This window comes from Lissotriton vulgaris, chromosome 12, assembly GCF_964263255.1.
Source record: "Lissotriton vulgaris chromosome 12, aLisVul1.2, whole genome shotgun sequence".
NCBI lineage: Eukaryota > Metazoa > Chordata > Amphibia > Caudata > Salamandridae > Lissotriton > Lissotriton vulgaris.
The window spans coordinates 642,949,000-642,965,991 of record NC_141700.1 but is presented as its reverse complement, the minus strand read 5'-3'; the positions used below and the strand labels follow the sequence as shown (position 1 = coordinate 642,965,991).

General features: G+C 45.3%; 1 protein-coding gene across 2 annotated transcripts in view; it reads right to left on the bottom strand.

Annotated features, from left to right (window-relative positions):
* Nucleotides 1-16,992, bottom strand: part of PIEZO1 (piezo type mechanosensitive ion channel component 1 (Er blood group)) — a 901,942-nt gene that overhangs the window by 115,301 nt on the left and 769,649 nt on the right. For both annotated transcript variants that reach the window (XM_086945809.1, XM_086945810.1), the window contains one exon: nt 4,380-4,488. In XM_086945809.1, coding sequence (XP_086801935.1) covers nt 4,380-4,488 — 109 coding nt within the window. The remainder of the gene's footprint in view (nt 1-4,379; nt 4,489-16,992) is intronic.

Sequence of the window (16,992 nt, the reverse complement as noted above, 5' to 3'; positions counted from 1 at the left end):
AACGCATATTAAAGCAGAGATAAATGAGGGTTTCGCGACTAAGGCGGCTGCAATCTATTTGACAAATAAGGAACAATGCCCCGAATTGAGCGAGCGAGTGGGACACACCCTTGCGGTTCGCACAAGACAGAGGTTGGCTTCGGGACAAATTAAGGAAATATTAGATGGTAAAGGGGGTACAGCCGTTGATGTTGAGGAAGTTAGGGAGGTTTTTAGACCGTTCTATACTAAGCTCTATAGCGATGACCAGACGGGAGACCCTTCAGATATTCAACGGTATTTGGGGGATGTTATTGTACCTCTACTCAATGAGGAAGATAGGGAGGCGCTTGATGCTCCATTGAATCTTGAAGAAATTATGATGGCACTTAATAGTCTCCCTTCAGGTAAAGCTGTTGGGCCAGACCAAATTCCTATGGAATTTTATATAACATTCCAAACTGCAATACGCTTGGATCTGGTTGATACAATCTTACAGGCCCAGGTAGGAAATTCTGTGCCAGGGTCGTGGGCAGGCGCCGATATTGTTGTGATTCCCAAAAAAGGAAAACCACTCTTGGAGCCAGGGTCATATAGGCCTATTACTTTAATGAACACAGACGCTAAGATTTATTCGAAGTCACTGGCTCTGAGGCTGTGCAAGAGAATAGAGCTACTAGTTTGTTTTACACAACATGGTTTTATTCCAGGAAGGGGAACTGCTCACCACGTTCGCAAGGTCATTACTTTATTTGATACCACGGAAGTCTCAGGAGACCCTATGGTGGTTATGTTTTTGGATGCAGAAAAAGCATTCGACCGGGTCTCCTGGGACTTCTTGTGGGTAGCTTTAACGTGGTATGGTATTGGTGAAGGGTTCATCAAGGCGATTCAGGCGCTCTATCAGTCCCCTACAGCTCGGCTCATAATTAATGGAGGGTATACCTCTGCCGTGTTCATTAATCGGGGCACCCGTCAAGGGTGTCCTTGTTCGCCTTTATAATTTGCGGTACATATGGACCCCTTGATTCGTAAATTGGAATTAAATGACAAGATTTTTCCAATTAGCATCCAGGGCCAAGTTTTTAAAACTTTGGCATATGCGGATGATCTGGCGATAGTGACTCCGTCCCCGGCTAGCGCCATTCAGGAAGCAGAAAGAGAGCTGCTCTTTTTGGTCGAATTTCGGGCTTTGCGTTAAACGGCCCCAAGACACAGATTATTAAGAATAGTCAGGCGATCTGTAAGAATGTTTGGGTAGTCAGTGCGGCGGTCTATCTGAGGATCAATATTTCAGCAGACCTAGATAAGGCTGTAGATCAAAATATTGGACCTATAGTGGCTAAAAGCAAGAAAGATCTGGATCGAATACACAATCTTCATCTTTCTTTGGTAGGGTGCACTAATGTGGTGAAGATGATTATCTTGCCCAAATTCCTTTATTTATTTAGGACAATCCCACTGATTTTTTAAGCTAAATGGTTTGTTGCAATTGAACATCTTATTAACAGATTTATTTGGGCACAATGGAAGACCAGGAGGGCCCTTCGCTTTTTGATTCTCCGCAGAGATAGGGGAGGATGGGCAGTCTCCGACTTTAAGTTGTATTATTGGGCTGCGGCCATTCAGTATATGTGTGGACTGATGGGGGGAGATACGTCAGAATCACAGATTAAGACAGTATCAACAGATATTTATGCAATACTTATAGGGGATACTGCGGAGAACTGTTTGTTGAAATATACAGACCCCAGTTATTTTAAAAGAACCAGGTTTAAAACACTTATGGCAGCTTATAAAATCTGGGCACCACTCTGTAAAAAATTGGGGCTGGGTCGGTTTAACACCTATACTCGAATTGAAAGGAATGTTTCTCTTCCAAGAGAAATATTCGCAGATTCGGTTATGGTCGATTGGGGGCGGCGAGGGGTCAGGAAACTGGGGGGTTTGATGGGGGTTAAATGGCATCTTGCAGTTTGCCGAGATTCAGGGGAAGTACGGTATTGCAACCAATAATTTTTTTACGTTTTTGCAAGTTTGGAGTTATCTAATAAATAAGCAGTGGGGCTCTGCTGGGTTCTGTAAAAATGGGATTTTGGATGCAATTGAGGGGGGGGCAGAATGTTCTATTAGGAGGTTTTACGTAGAGCTGTCTGCACTTAAAAAGGTTAATCTGGAAAAATACGGAAGGAAATGGGCAGACAAGCTCCAGGTGGATCAGGAATGTTTTCAGGTCTCTCTCGAGATGGGGCGAACTTTACTTTGTTCAGCAGCACTGCAGGCCCAACACTACAAAACGGTACATTCTTTGTACCATACACCTGCTAGGATTGCGCAGTGGGAGGAAACGATCGGAATTTTCTGCCCCAGGTGTGATAGCGCAGAGGCTAATATTATTCATGTGTTTGTATCATGTCCTCAGCTTTGCTCGCTGCATAGGGCAATTGAATCCTTTTTGGACCAAACTTTAGGAATTAAAATTAGCCTCACGCCAGCATGGATTATCCTTGGGGTAGGGGGGGACGAGGAGCAGTGCGGCTCGCAATACTCTCTATTCATGGCTATGTCAGTTTTAAGACTCTGTGTGGCAACTGCAATTTTGGACAAGGAAGCCCCAAGTTTTCACCTTTGGTTGAGTAGGTTATTGGCAGTATATAATTTAGAAAAAGGGATGTATGATAGGAAGGGGAAAAAAGCTAAAATTCTCGGAAAACATATATGGGAACCTATTATGAGGTGGAAGGAGAATGTTTAAAAACAAATCTGATGTTGCTCTTTTCGATCTCTGTTTCTTTTGAATTTATACTTGTGTTTTTTGTTTTTGTTTTTTCTCTTTGTGGTTATTAAGGACTGCTTTTATTTCTTTTCTTCTTTTTCTTTCTTTTGTTTTGCATCTCAAACAAAGTGACTGTGCTATATGTAAAATGCTTTGATTTCTTGGAAATGGAAAAACTTTAACAAATACATTTTTTTTAAAAAGGAAGAAGAAACAGCTCATATCAGAGGATAATAATACTTTATGTAATGAGTTACACAAATGAGATTTCGTACTTCCATTTTCTGTATACACTTAGTCAAACTGAGCTTTTTTTTCTTGGTTTGCTTTTCCAATCTTTTTGGTGCGATTTTATAGAGTATTTTCTTAGTGGTGTGTTCCAGGAATTAGAAAAATATGGGTACTTCTTGAAATAGGTTCTGCTTTCTGTTTAAAGTCTTGGTTACGCTGAGTTTATTAATTGTGTACCAAAATGTTTTACTGTTTGATTTCAATACAAATGTTAGGTACAAGCTTGGGACTTGCTTAATGGAATTTACTTTATGCAGAGAGGTATAAAACAACATAGTGTAGCAACGGCTTTGACAAGGATGTAGAAGTAGATTTTGATGCACAGCCGCTTTGATTCATGTGGTTAAGGTAAAGAAAAACACTGAAAACTATCTGAGAAAATGTATTTCCCAATAATAAAGCAGCATTGGCTGGGTGCAGTGGGGGTCTGTGCACCATTGGCATGGATAAACAACATAATACTTCGTATGCTCTGTTATTCTGGAGTGTTGAGCCGACCTCTCTGATAAAGGTACCCCAGGCTGCTTTCTGTAGTGGAGCTGTGATACACCATTTCAGAGCAGGATTGGTCCTAACAGGCATGTATTAATAATTTTAAAAAGGAGAATTGGCTGTAAAGATAAATTACCTCATTTGAGTAGTGAAAGAGAGGGTTGGTGGGAGGGCGAGTAAGTAAAAGATTGAACATGATAGATGCACCCATCACTTGACACATTGAATGGAAAGGCCAATATTCAGTAAAGTGCTGAGAAAGACCTATTAGTACAGGTTAGTCTCAGTTAATTTTCAGTCGGTTCTGCTCCAAAATCAGAAAATCACTGCTCAAAGCCAAGCGGGCACCTCATGTATTAGTAGGCTCCCAGAAAAAAAGGTACTGTCTGTGGTAAAGCCCAGCATCCAGGCGGCTGATGTGATACTGAGAACAGTGGAGCATAACGACCAGGAAAGAAGATGTGCCTATTCTTTTATTAAGAAAGTGCGGTGCTCAGAATGGAATATCCTTCCTTTAGGGTAGTTGTGGCGATGAGAATGGTACATTCTATCCTTGGGAGGCGAAGTACTGCAAGTGGTACAATCCTTTCAGCCTGGATTGCTTGTACCTTTAGCATCTGACAATGGCACAGATGTCTTTAGAAATGTATTTCTGGTCAGAATACAGTAGATGTCTATTAGACATGAAGCAAGGAAAAAGGCAATGACCATTCTCCAGGACAGATGTGATGCTGAGATTGATCCAGCACATACGTTGAACCAAGTCAAAAGTGAGGGGCATAAGAATGAGACAGTGTGTTTGTGAACAGGCTACAAACTCAGAAACAGAATCCATTCCCACCTGTCTGTTGCAGCTTCTTCTGCCTCTCGGCCCTTCGCAGTTCCCGGTGGCGCTTGCGGCGTTCCTGTAGTGCTGATTTTGCATTTGTCACCCATGCCTGATATGCCAACTGAATCCAAAAGAGAACAAAAAGTAGGTCATTGTCACAGACAGTGGAACCAGCAGAGAACATTTAATTATTTTTAAAATCTCATTGCTACAAATTTTAATAGATTTTTGTACAGCATGTCCCTTGAGGTCCAGCAAATGAGATGTACTATGAACTTCAAAATACAGATGGCGTGATGGATGGAAGTCAAGTGCATGAGAGATGTATTGATGTGAGAGGGTCACTGGCGATTAACATCACGTAATGAAGAGCAGGTTCTTGGGTGGAGTTGGGGAGAAGGAGAATAGATGTTGATGGGTGGCTTCACATAAGCCAAGGGGTTCGTGATTGAATGTGAAAAATGCCATATGCAGGCTAATAGAGTGAACATGTCAGCCTCTAATGAACAGAGGTTACAGTGACAAAAGGAGAAGATTGGATACTGGAGTAGGGTGGAACAGTACCTAAGCAAAGCTTTACACAACAAGTCTGGAAATGGGGAAAAAGTGTAGTATTTCCCTGATGCGTGGAAAAGCACTGAGAGACAGAATTATCAACACATTTAGCCAACACTTTTGGGAACTAGAGAGGCGAATGGAGAGCTTCTTTGGGAGCAAATTATATAAGTTGGAAAAGAATTGGAACTTTCAGGGCCAGTACTACATGAAAGACACTGTAGGCAGCTACCTTATGGCACTACCAAAAGAGGGTGCAAGATTACCTTTCATAGATATATATATATATATATATATATATATATATAGACAGAGACATGGCGATAGTCTCACATGCGCCATTTAGAGGTTAGCAGAGCCACAGAATGTGTCCAAATTCCACTCACTCTGCCACTGAAAGACTCATTTCACAATATTTATAGAGAAAATAATGAGCCTAACCTGACCCATTGGTTACAAACAAGGGAATCCATAGAGATATCAGTAGACATTTTGTTAAGCTGGGGAATGGGCTGAGAAAAGGGGGTGAAGATGCATAAGGGAGAAGCAGCATGACCTATTTCAGGCTTTGCATGCTGAGTCATGACCATTCCCCAAACTCAATAACGGTAATATATAGCATATCTACACACATTTGCATCTGTACTATAGATTACACAGCCGTTGATAGTGACTATGTTGTTATGGTCCAGGACAATTGTTGTATTGCCTGTGACTATAACATTAGAGCTGCATTGCCTGTAACTCTGATCCCATGGATGTATCTGCATGAAATTTGTCATTCACTTAGCGTATGTAACCAAGCTTCAGCAAGTCGATTTATGTGCTGATCTGTGCAGGGGAAAACTTAAAGTTGGGTTGGGTCAGAAAAGTTGTATTTTTCATTTAGTTCCTGTACAAAATTTTGTTCTCTGCTACAGTAAAACCACTGAATGGATTTACCCCACACCTGGCAGGATAGAAGATCTTTTTCTCGGATAGCATGTTTACATGTTTGGTGCAAAGCCATTTGGTAATCTATAGGAAATAGTTGTTTGAAAAATGTGGCAAGTGGGGTTCAAAGGGTTACTTTTATGTATATATTGTCAGCTAACTCTGCAGAAAGCTTTTTCACTTTGTGGCACAGCTGGCGCGAGAGTTTGAGATAACCAAACACCAAGACATCAAGTAGTGCCAAGTTGCGTTGTTCAGTTGCTTTGGATCTGGGTGGCTGAGTTGCTTCAAATGATAAGTGAGAGGGCTTGGTGTATGTTGGAGCTTCTTGTGAGGGTGTCCGACATCGCCAGGAGCATGGAATACCAGGTATGTCTGGCCCAAATTGAAGCTACTAGGATAAAGGTCATGGACACCTAACTAATCTTTCTCATCATGTAGGGGATGAGGGGGAGAGGCAGAAAACTAAAGCTTAAATATCCACGACCAGTTCATCCACAGTGCACTGCTCATGGACCGCGGGTAACTGCAGGTGAAGTTTTGGCATTTTGCATTTTCGGGAGCGGCAAACAGGTCTATTGTTGGAGTTCCCCACCATTGGAAGTACCTGCGAATGCTTTTGTCGATTGCCAAATACCATATGTGTTATGCTAGTGCAGAGAGCTAGGGAGAATGTGTGCCCCTTGCTTCTGAATGTAGAACATGACTGTCATGTAGTCTGTTTTTTGTAGTACTATCTTTCCCTGTATGAGAAGGAGGAACGCTTGGAGGGCTAGTCTGGTGGCTTAGAGCTCCGGGTAGTTTATGCTGCACCCCTGGTGCTGAGGAGTCCCCTGGTCTTGAACAGTTAACTTGCAGAGATGAGAGAGGCATTGGTGGTGATGGTCATGTGTGGAAGGCGTTAGAAAAGGTTTGCCGAAAAACAAGTTCTCATTGTTGTACCAAACAAGAGAATGCAAAGCTTGGATGGTACACACACTAAATCCTTCCAATGTCCTTACATGAAAAAGAGACAGCAGTTATTGGAATGCCATCACCCTATGGTTGAGATATGCCTTGCCTGTTATTGTATTGAGGATCCCAAGGGGAGGCTGAATCTGCTGTGGCTGCGGATGCAATTCGCAGGTTGTGAAGCAGAGGGACTACTTGTTGAGTGTGTGCTAGGCATTGCCACTTGCTGCTTCTCTTGATCAGCCAGTTGTCTAAGTATGGAAGGATGTGAATGGCATTTCTGAGCAGGTGTACTACTTCTACTGCTGTGCACTTTGTGAACACTCTTGGAGTTGTAGTGACTCCGAAACGCAATACCTTGAATTGGTAGTGTTGGTCAATTACTACAAAAGTACTGCTGGTGTGCTGGGTGGATTTAGATAAGAAAGTGCATGCTTTTCAGATCCAGCAGTGACTTGAATGTATCTGGGTTCAGTAGAGGGATGACATCCTGTAGAGTTATCATGTAAAAGTGTTCAGAGATTAAGAACCTGTTTATTGGCTGAAGGTCGAGGACTGACCGGAGTGTGCCTTCCTTTTTGAGGATTAAGAAGTACAGGGAATAAACTCCAGCACCACATTGGTGTGGAGGTACTGCTTCTATTGCATCCCTTTGTAAGAGTTCCTAAACCTCTTTTTCCCATGGTGAAGGTGATTTGAATTCAGTACATGAGGGCAGGGTGGGATGTTGTGTGTGGGAGGTGGAATTGGAGGCAATAACCTTCCTGCAGGATGGAGAGTACCTACAGATCTGCGATGATGTTTTCTCCACTGACATAGAAAAGTGCCTCAGCCTACGTCATGGAGAGGGAAGGGAAGTCGATGCTTTACAGCAGGGGAGCCCCCTGTGGCACTACTTCTGCCTCTACCCCACCCATTCCCACCAAAGGCCTCTTTGTGGAAAGACATGGGTTGCTGGGGGTCCTGACAGCACTGCTGGAAAAGTTGATACGGTGGTCTCTGGTATGATCCTCCTAGTTTGAGACCTCCCCATATTTGCAAATTCCTGAAGGCTGACCTGGGACTGAGGTACTGCAGGACACCTATGGGTATGAATATCCATATCTTTATTTATTTTCTCGAGCGTCTGGTCCACCTGAGGGCTGAACAGGAACAGATGCTTGTCGCTGAAGGAAGGGTCTAACAGATGTTGTTGCACTTCAGACGTAAAGCCTAAACCCCCTAAGCTAGGTCGGTCTGTGAAGAAAGACTCTGGTATTGAGGCGCCTTCCTGCAGTGTTTTCTGCGACGAGGTCACACCTGATATTAGCATTACTGACAGTTTTGCCCCCGTAATAAGTTGTGTCCCCTTTTCCAGCAGACTTCTGGTAGGTGCTTTATTAGCTCCTCCATCTCCTTCCAGTGGTATCTATCATGGCTGGAAAAGAGATCCACCAAATTGCTAATATGCCAATATTTTGCTTGTGTCAATCTTTTTCAATGTCATCTCAGACGTGTGAGCATCTGTGGCCTGAGCCGAGGCCCTCAAAAGGGCAGTTTGAACCACCAGGGAGTCTAGGACTTTTTGACCCTTAACAAAAGTTGAGTTATTTGGAGCAGGTTTATATTTGTTTTTCTATATGCGGTGTTACCACTCTAGCATTTATCGGCTGCTTGATATTTTCACTTTCAATTTATGCATCCCCTTCAGCATGGGAAATTAGTGCGATTTTTGACTTGGTCTTGACTTCTCCGGCACTGCCACACAGATATGGAACCCTCTTCCACCGGAAGTACACAGAATCTCCTCAACGACTTCTTTCAAACTGGAAGCCAAAAGATTCCTAATGGGCAAATTCCTACCTTAATCTGGGCTAGGTTCACTGGCTCGAAATCATTGATCCTACAACCATTGTTCAATCATGTGATGTTGCTCTTCTTTACCGCATTGTGTGCCCCCTTTATAGCCCGCTATATACCTGTTTATTGTATTATTCTCCTTTGTGTCATTTGTCTGTGAATCATGCGATTATTCACGTTGTGTATTCTTACTTGATGTCAATATTGGGTTTATGACCTTCCTTCCGCCCTTTTGTAAAGCGCTCCAATATCCTTCGGGATCTTGTTCGCACTATATAAATCTTTATTTAGAAAAACTCATACTCCTCCCTATGTAGCTTTATGTGGTGATGCTGTGCTGCCCTCAGAATCACTGCATGATATGCATAAGTGTCATCTTGTTGAGATGATTTGACAGCACATGACTTCAAGGCAGGGTCATCCGTCGTGTCCACTGCATAATCCTGCCATGGGTCAGCCAACCGGGGAGCCATGAATGATTCCTCATATGAGCCCTATGGATAACAGGGACTGCCTGTATCCGAGTCTGAATCCTGTGGGTCAGGTGGAGGAGAGTGTGATGGGAGGGGTGGTAATTGAGGAACAAATGAGATCGTAATGGGGGGTAGGACTAGTAACAGTCTCAAATCTCAAACCATTTTAGGGCTTAGGAGGTGAACATTGTGACTCCTGCTCAAAAGCGAAGTGTCTTTTTTTGAGAATACAATGCATCGCTGGGCTTTGGCAAGAATGTTGCCCATATCTGAGTGCGGGAATCTCTTATTTTATTTCACTTTTAAAACATCTGCCATCTTTTCGAAAATGTAACCCTGTGGGACATACAATCTCAGCACCAATGGCTGTTTTACCGCAGACTTCGGTGCGAGTTGCTGAGTTGGGATTGGCTCTGAAAAAAATCAGCTTGGAGACTACACTGTGGGGATTTCAACACCAAATGTTGCTGGTTCAGAACCTCAGTGCCTAGGGGACGGTGCAGCATGGTGAGCCCGGGTGCCCTTGGGTGGAGCTTTGGTAGGCAAAACCATGTTTTGAGTCCAAGGAGACATTATTGGAGGCACTGGAACTGAAGGTTTATGAGGCTTTTGTCTTGACCGAGGATTTAATTCTAGATTCTAGCATAAGCAGTGTTCTGCCTTGGCTACTGGCCATCTGGGGGTCTGTGAGTGACTTGCAGGCTTGACCTGAGCACCCAGTGTGAACTTTGTCTTGGGCGCCAAGGCTGGCTTGTACTGAACCTGTGCTCGAGGAACCCAATCTCTTCTTCGACATCAGAGCTGAGTGCGGGCAGGGAATCAGAACAGACGTCTGCTCTCAGAGCATGGTTAAATCTGTCGCCAGGTGGAAGACCTGCATGCTTAGGGGGAATGGGGAAAACGACTTTTGGGAAGCTCCCCTTTTTCTCTGACCCCGCTTGACTATTTGCCTTTCTCCGCATGTTTTTCTGACCTTCTTTTTGTTGGCTATAGGACACTGAGCACTTTACCACTGCTAACCAGTGCTAAAGTTCATGTGCTCTCCCCCTAAACAAGGTATGGTTGGTTTACACATGTTTGGCATATTTAATTTACTTGTAAATATCCTTGTAAATTGGTAGCCCATATAGCCCATGGCCTGTAAATTAAAGGTTACTACTGGGCCTGCAGCACAGTTTGTTCCACCCACAGAAGTAGCCTTTCAGTCCTGTCGGAAGCCTGCCACCGCAGGACCTGTGTGTGCAATTTACTGCCACTCTGACTTGGCATTTTAAACTACTTGCCAAGCCTTAAACTCCCCTTGTATTACACATAGGTCACCCCTAAGATAGACCCAAGGTAGCCCTATGGGCAGGGTGCTGTGTACGTAAAAGGTAGGACATGTGCCTTTATTCTGTGGCATGTACTGGTAGTAAATAACAGCCTATTTCATTTATCACTGCTTTGAGGTCTACTCCTCTCATACGCTAGTATAGGAAAGTGACCTTTTAGACATGGTTACCCCCACTTTTTACCTGGTAACTGATGAAATTTTGACTAGAAGTGCACTGTGTCCCTGCTAACCAGGTCCCCAGTGCCAGATCCATTTCCTGGCAAAACCTTTAGCATCCTCTGTAAGTCCCTCCGGTCCTAAAGAGGGTCACTAAGGGCTGCAGCACTAATTGGGGCACCCTAAGGGACCCCTCACCAAGCACGTGTAAGGCTGCCGCTGCAGGCTGCGGGTCTTGGTTCAGACAAAAGTGAAAACATGACATGACACATATCCCCGTGTGCCATGCCACCAACCACTACATGCAATATTTTTAAGTCACCCCTTACAGCAGGCCTGACAGCCCTAAGGCAGGGTATGTAATATTACATGCGAGGGCATATCTGCACAGGCAGATATGCCCCTTTGCTGATCAGTCCTCTTACTGCCAGTACAAGTGACCAGGGAAGCTATTTTAGAACATGTGCTGAACACTGGTGAAAATATGCAACCCAGCTACATGGCTTCACTTAAGATAGGGATGTTTGCTATCAAATATCTCGTATTGGTAAATCCACACTGATTCCAGTGGTGGATTTACCAATACATGCACCCAGAGGACATCTTGGAGGTGTCCCCTGGAAACCTATTAGCATCTGGTGTGCTTGCTGACTGGTTTCTGCCAGCCTGCCCCCTGAGACACTGTTCTGGCTTTCTAGGATGAGAGTCTTTTGCTCTCAGGAGACCCAGAACAAAAGCCTGTCCGGGTAGAGTGTGTCACATCCCCTCCCACAGTATGACCTGCTGATTAGTCTTCCAAAGGCGGCTAGCTTCAAAGAGGTGCCGCCTTTGAAATGTGATTCTGGCGCCCCTCCTAGGAAAGAAAGCTGACCCCCTTGTCCAGAGCCCCTTAGGCCCTGGACAGGTGAGAAAATTAGCTAGTCAGGTAGGCGAGCCACTCCCAGGCTAGTACCATCCCTAAAGTGGGCTAAACTGAGGTGGACACTATTTTTCAGAAGTAGTTATCTTTGTGATGACATACTTGGGAATTCTGGGACAGGGATTTGTCCACTTCCAACAGGAAGTGGTCACATAGGGGGCATGGTTACCCTAAGGGTCTGTAGTTCATTGGCTACTACCCTACACTCCCCTAACACCCATAAATTCGGTATTTAGAGTCCCCCCTGGCATGAGAGAAGCAGATCCTGATGACCTAAGAGGAGAGAGGCCATCTAAGAGCTACCAAAGCAGAGAGGAGTTAAAAAGCAGCTGACTTGGTACTGGCCCCGTCAGCCTGTCTGCATCCCTCGTCGAAAACTGTGCCAGAGTCAGCTAGTCCTGCAACTGTTTACTCCAGAACCTTGGGAGGACTGCCTGCCCCATATAAAGAGACATCATCCTACAACTAGATTGGAAATTCCCTCATATACTTTTAAGTAGTAATACCTGATCAGAATGGAGCGGCATTGCCATGTTTGGAATGTTTAGAATAGTCATGAATAGACCTAATTACTGGGGTAGTTGGATTTTACATTAGCATTTTAGAAATGACACTTTTAGAAAGTGGGCATTTCTCTGTGCTTATGACTTTGTGCTTTGCAGCCTGACTCCAATACACGTCTGGGCGGGGTGACCGCTTTCTAGACACCTACAACACAGGAAGGGCTGGGTGTGACAGGGGATACATCTGTATTCCTCTGCATACTAATAGTCTTCCTGAGTTGGGAGAGGTGGTTCACATTTTACATTTGTATCGGTTGTGTCCTTCCCTCACACAAAGGACTGATTTACCCCCTTATTTATCGTCTGGAGCCAGGGCTAGGTTGAAAGGGATTATTGCAGACTTCTAAGGGTTCCTTTGAAGTCCCCCTTTCATCAAAGGCATTTTTTAGTATAATTACTGGGGCTCTGACCCCATGTTTTTAAACACTGCATGGGACTTGTAACCAGTTGCTGCTGGCTCTACAAACTGCACGTTGCCAGAGGACTGCTGTGCTGCCAGGAGGAACCACCATTTGGACTACTTGCTTTGCTGTGTTGGCCTGCTGCCTCCTGGGTTGCAGGAGGGACAGCCACTCTGCAATTGGACGTTGGAGCTGGCCTGCCTGCTACTCTCTTTGTGCCCCAAGTGTGCTCCAAGAACTTGTTGGCTTGCCCCCTGTTCTTGCAATCTAAGGGCCAGAAGAGATTTACTGTATGCCTTTCTGCTGTGGGACTCTACCTCTTGGGAGTACGGCAGCAGTGGGCTACTCGAGGCGCTGTGGTCAAACGATCCTCAGTTTCAAACCTGCAAATCAGCATGTGGCAAGCGCTGCTTCCTACCTACAGAATGAGGGTATCGAAAGCTTCTGTGTCCTGAAGGGAGCTTTGTGCACACAACTGGTTTTCAGATCATTGCGAGTTCTCAATGAGTGCTCCGTGTGGGGAAGGACCAAGTGCTGCCCTAGACTGGCGTGTCCTTCTCACAACTTACGCCACTCAAGTAGTGGTTGCCGGATCAACTACAACTCTCCAGTAGAGGGTGTTTCATTATTTCCGGACTTGCGCCGCATATGCAGTGCAGGCACGACAAGCCACCTGTGGTTCCTGCGGCATTGCTGAGGCAACAAGGAAAAACTTTGTGTTGGCAGCGCTGCGGGGACCCGCCACGCTCAGGAAGACTGAGTATGCCATTCAAGAGTGGCAGAGTCCATCGTTTGAAGCCAAAACCGCTGAAAGGTATTGTGAGACAATGGGGTTCTGTTGCAGTACTCCCCCACACACTTTTTGCCGGGCTTTTGATGCAACTTTAACTGTAGAGTACTGGGTCCCTGTTGTCTAGGTTCCCAGCACCAGTGTTCTTTCCCTAAAACTATTCCACAATTGGGCCTTCAGGTCCCCGGTAGGCCCATAGTAAATGGTACCTGGGTACCTAGGGCATTGAGATTGAAGAGGGTCCCCTACGGGCCCTTCACCTTGGCCAGGCAGACTGCCACTGTAGCATGCATGGCCTAGTGCAGACAAAACGACAAAGTCGACATGGCACACTGCTTGTGTGCCATGCCATTTAGCACTGCCTAAGGTATAGGGAAGTCATCCCTCTAGCAGGCATTAGAGCCCTAAGGCAGGGTGCAACATACCACAGATGAGGGCATACCTGCATGAGCAGATGTACCCCTACAATATCTAAGTCAAATCTTAGATATTGAACATGTGAGGGAAGACATAGCGAGTACATGGGCTGGAAACCAGAGTTCCTGTGCACCATGATGGCTTTTCTGAGCCCAGGAGTGTTTGGTACCAAACTACTCCTCTCAATAAACCCACACTGATGCCAGTGTGGGATTATTGTACCATGTACTCAGAGGACACCTCAGAGGTGTCCCCTGAAAACCTACTAACCCTGGTGTTGACACAGACTGGCGGTAGACAGCCTGCCATCACCAGACATGTTTCTGGACTCATGGGTTGAGAGCTTCTGCTCTCTGGGACTAGAAACAATGCCCATCCTAGGTGGAGGTGTCACACCTCCTTCCACAGGATGGGCACGGGGCTCGAGAGGGAAGCTTCAAATGCCTAAAGCCTTTGTAATGCGACCCCCAGCCTCTGCTGCTAGCAGCAGATGGCAGCCCCTCTGTACATCCCCACTTTGGGCAGAAAAACTTAAGAAGAATAGAGGGGGATGGGGGTGCCCACCTCTGCCAACTCCACCCGTAAGGTGGGGAAGGCTGGGTGAAGCACAACTTTCAGTCCCCGCCATCTTGAAGATGGGGAGACCCCTCCAATCAGGGCTAAGACTATGCCTCCTCCCAGAGGTGTAGTCACCCCAGAAAAAGTCCCCATTGGCCCTAACTCCTACTCCACTAAAACACCCCTAAATTTACTATTTAGGTGGCTTCCCCAGACCTGGAAAGCAGTTCCCTGCCGACCTAAGAAGAAGGATGAAGAGGACACTGTGCAGCGAAGCCGGAGGATGACTACTGACTTGTCCCGAGCCCTACCGGCCTGTTTCCAGCTTCATAGACCCTGCAACGAAGATGACACCTATCCTGCAGCCAGTAACATCCATAACCCAAAGCATACTGTCTGCTCTGCAACAAAGACCAGAGGCACCCGAGGACAGCAGCTCTGTCCCCAAGAAACCTACACAAAGGACTCGGATGCCCTCCAGATCCGCGAGTCCTGCCCACTCGGCACCCAACGCCTACAGCCCATGTCCAGGTGGACCACCGAACCAGAACAGGTTCCCCAGTGATCCTGCCCTCAAGTCCAGTATTGGCAGACCTCTCCCAGACTACACAACGCATGCAGCCTGAATGCAGAGGTTCCCTGTGACTGTCTCCGGTAAGAAATCTCCAACGTCTAGAGGCATCCCTGCACCTGAAGACCCAGGGCCTTGGTGATCGATGGTGCCCCTACAATCCCCTACATCTCTACTTAACTCTGCTGTCATTGGTCTCCATCCTGCAAGCTCCGGTGAGACGCCTGCAACCTGTTTATCCAAAGCAAGTTGTCAATTGAAAAGCATTGGGCGCCAAAACGCTGAATTTGCACACTGCACCCGGCTGCCCTTGGGCCACTGGTGGTGTATGTTTGGTGCTGCTTTGTGCCCCCCTCCTTGTGCTTGCTCTAACCCCCAAAGCTTGGCCCCTGTAATCGATTTACCTACCTGTAAGCAGTGTAGCTTTTGACCTCCGCTTTGGTACTCACCTGATCCTTGCCCCATGCTGACCTTTGGTCTCAAAGACTGGAACTGTAAGTTGGATTCTTACTTGTATAACTGCATTATTGTTTTCCTCCATAGGATAACATTGAACATTTTAAAAATTGCACTGTGTCTTTTTAAAGTGAAACTTATTTAGTGAAACTCAAACAATGCTTAATTTGATAAAATTGGTGTGGATCTCCTTTTTGGTCGTGCAGTAAATGTTCTACACTCCTCTGTGTTAGGCCTAGGGCTGCTTGCCCACACTACCACTAATAGAGCACTTTGGGTTTTTCATTGAGCCCTGTTCTCGTCTGAGAAATATTTGGACTCTGTGCACGGTATACTCACCTAGTGGTATACCATATACAGAGCCAGCTTCCTATAGGTATGGAGCTCTTGCAGTTACACAGCGCGATCTCGGGCAGCTGGGGTTAGAAGTTGGGAGTGAGGTCTCTTGCATGCCTGCAAGCTGGTGCCCCCTCCCCCTGTGGACCTACTGTGGAGGGGGAGCACTGTTCAGTTTCCCTGTGGTAGGGGTGAAACCACGGACGAGGAACCCTAGAGCAGAGTAGAGTTGCCATGAGTGTCAGAACCGTTGAGGGAGATTTCACACTACCGTAACACGTGTGGTAGGCGCGCAGGTGCTCCTGTGGCCTTTGTTTTATGCCCAAATACAGTCATTTCAACAGGGGTCTTAGAAAATTACTGTACAAAGTGGTATAGGAGCACACTGGTATTTTTGTAATTTACCCTAACCCCTTTTTCCCGCAATTGCCCTAATAGGGCCATAACAGCTCCATAGGAGAAATGTATTTAAAGTGATATCTATGGAATGTTTAGCTCTGCATCTTGCTTGATACTGCAAACCTTGGGAAATACTTGTGCTACCTGCATTTGACGGACATATCTTGACAACTGTATAATGTACAAAGTACTTATGATGTATTGCGTTTTGGTTTTATGGTATATACAATATAGAAAGCACATTTTTGCATATCCCTCTGGGTGGAGTTTCTTTTGTAGTGTATTAATTTTTTTGCTGTGCGAGTGAGTTGCACAAACGCTTTACATATTGCCTCTGATGATAAGTCTACCTGCTCTGTGCCAAGTTACCAGAGTAACATACCCTAGCCAATCAGAACCTCATTTCTAACAATATGCATTGTATTGTAACATTTATATAGTGAATACTACCTCTATGCAAGGTGCTGAAGTGTTTGTCCACATTGGAAGCGTGCTACACCAGTATGATGTGCGGTTCAAAGGGTGTTGTTTTTGTTTTGATTCAATGAGGGAGGTGTTTCCACCTTGCGTGTGGTGACCACTGAGTTGTGGTTATCATATTATGGTGAGAATGTCAAGATTAAAACCCATATTGTAAAGAAACAAGGGAACCAAGTATGGTCTGCCAGGGACCTTGGGAATTAAGCTATTTTTAAGAACAGTGGTCCCTAGAAAAAAAAAACAGTAAAAAGGGGGGGGGGGGAATATAGAACCAGTCAGTACTATATTTGTATAACATGTCCAGCCGGACAGAGGTCAGATATTTAATATTTTAAATTCAAATAGGAACAATATAGACAAGACAATTTGTAAGTGGGACACAAGCCTGCATCCAACCAAACCAAGAAGGACAAACTAAACACACAATTGTCAATGTAACAAACAAATTGTGAGAGAACACATTTACACATTAAATGACAATTTAGAGCAGTGTAT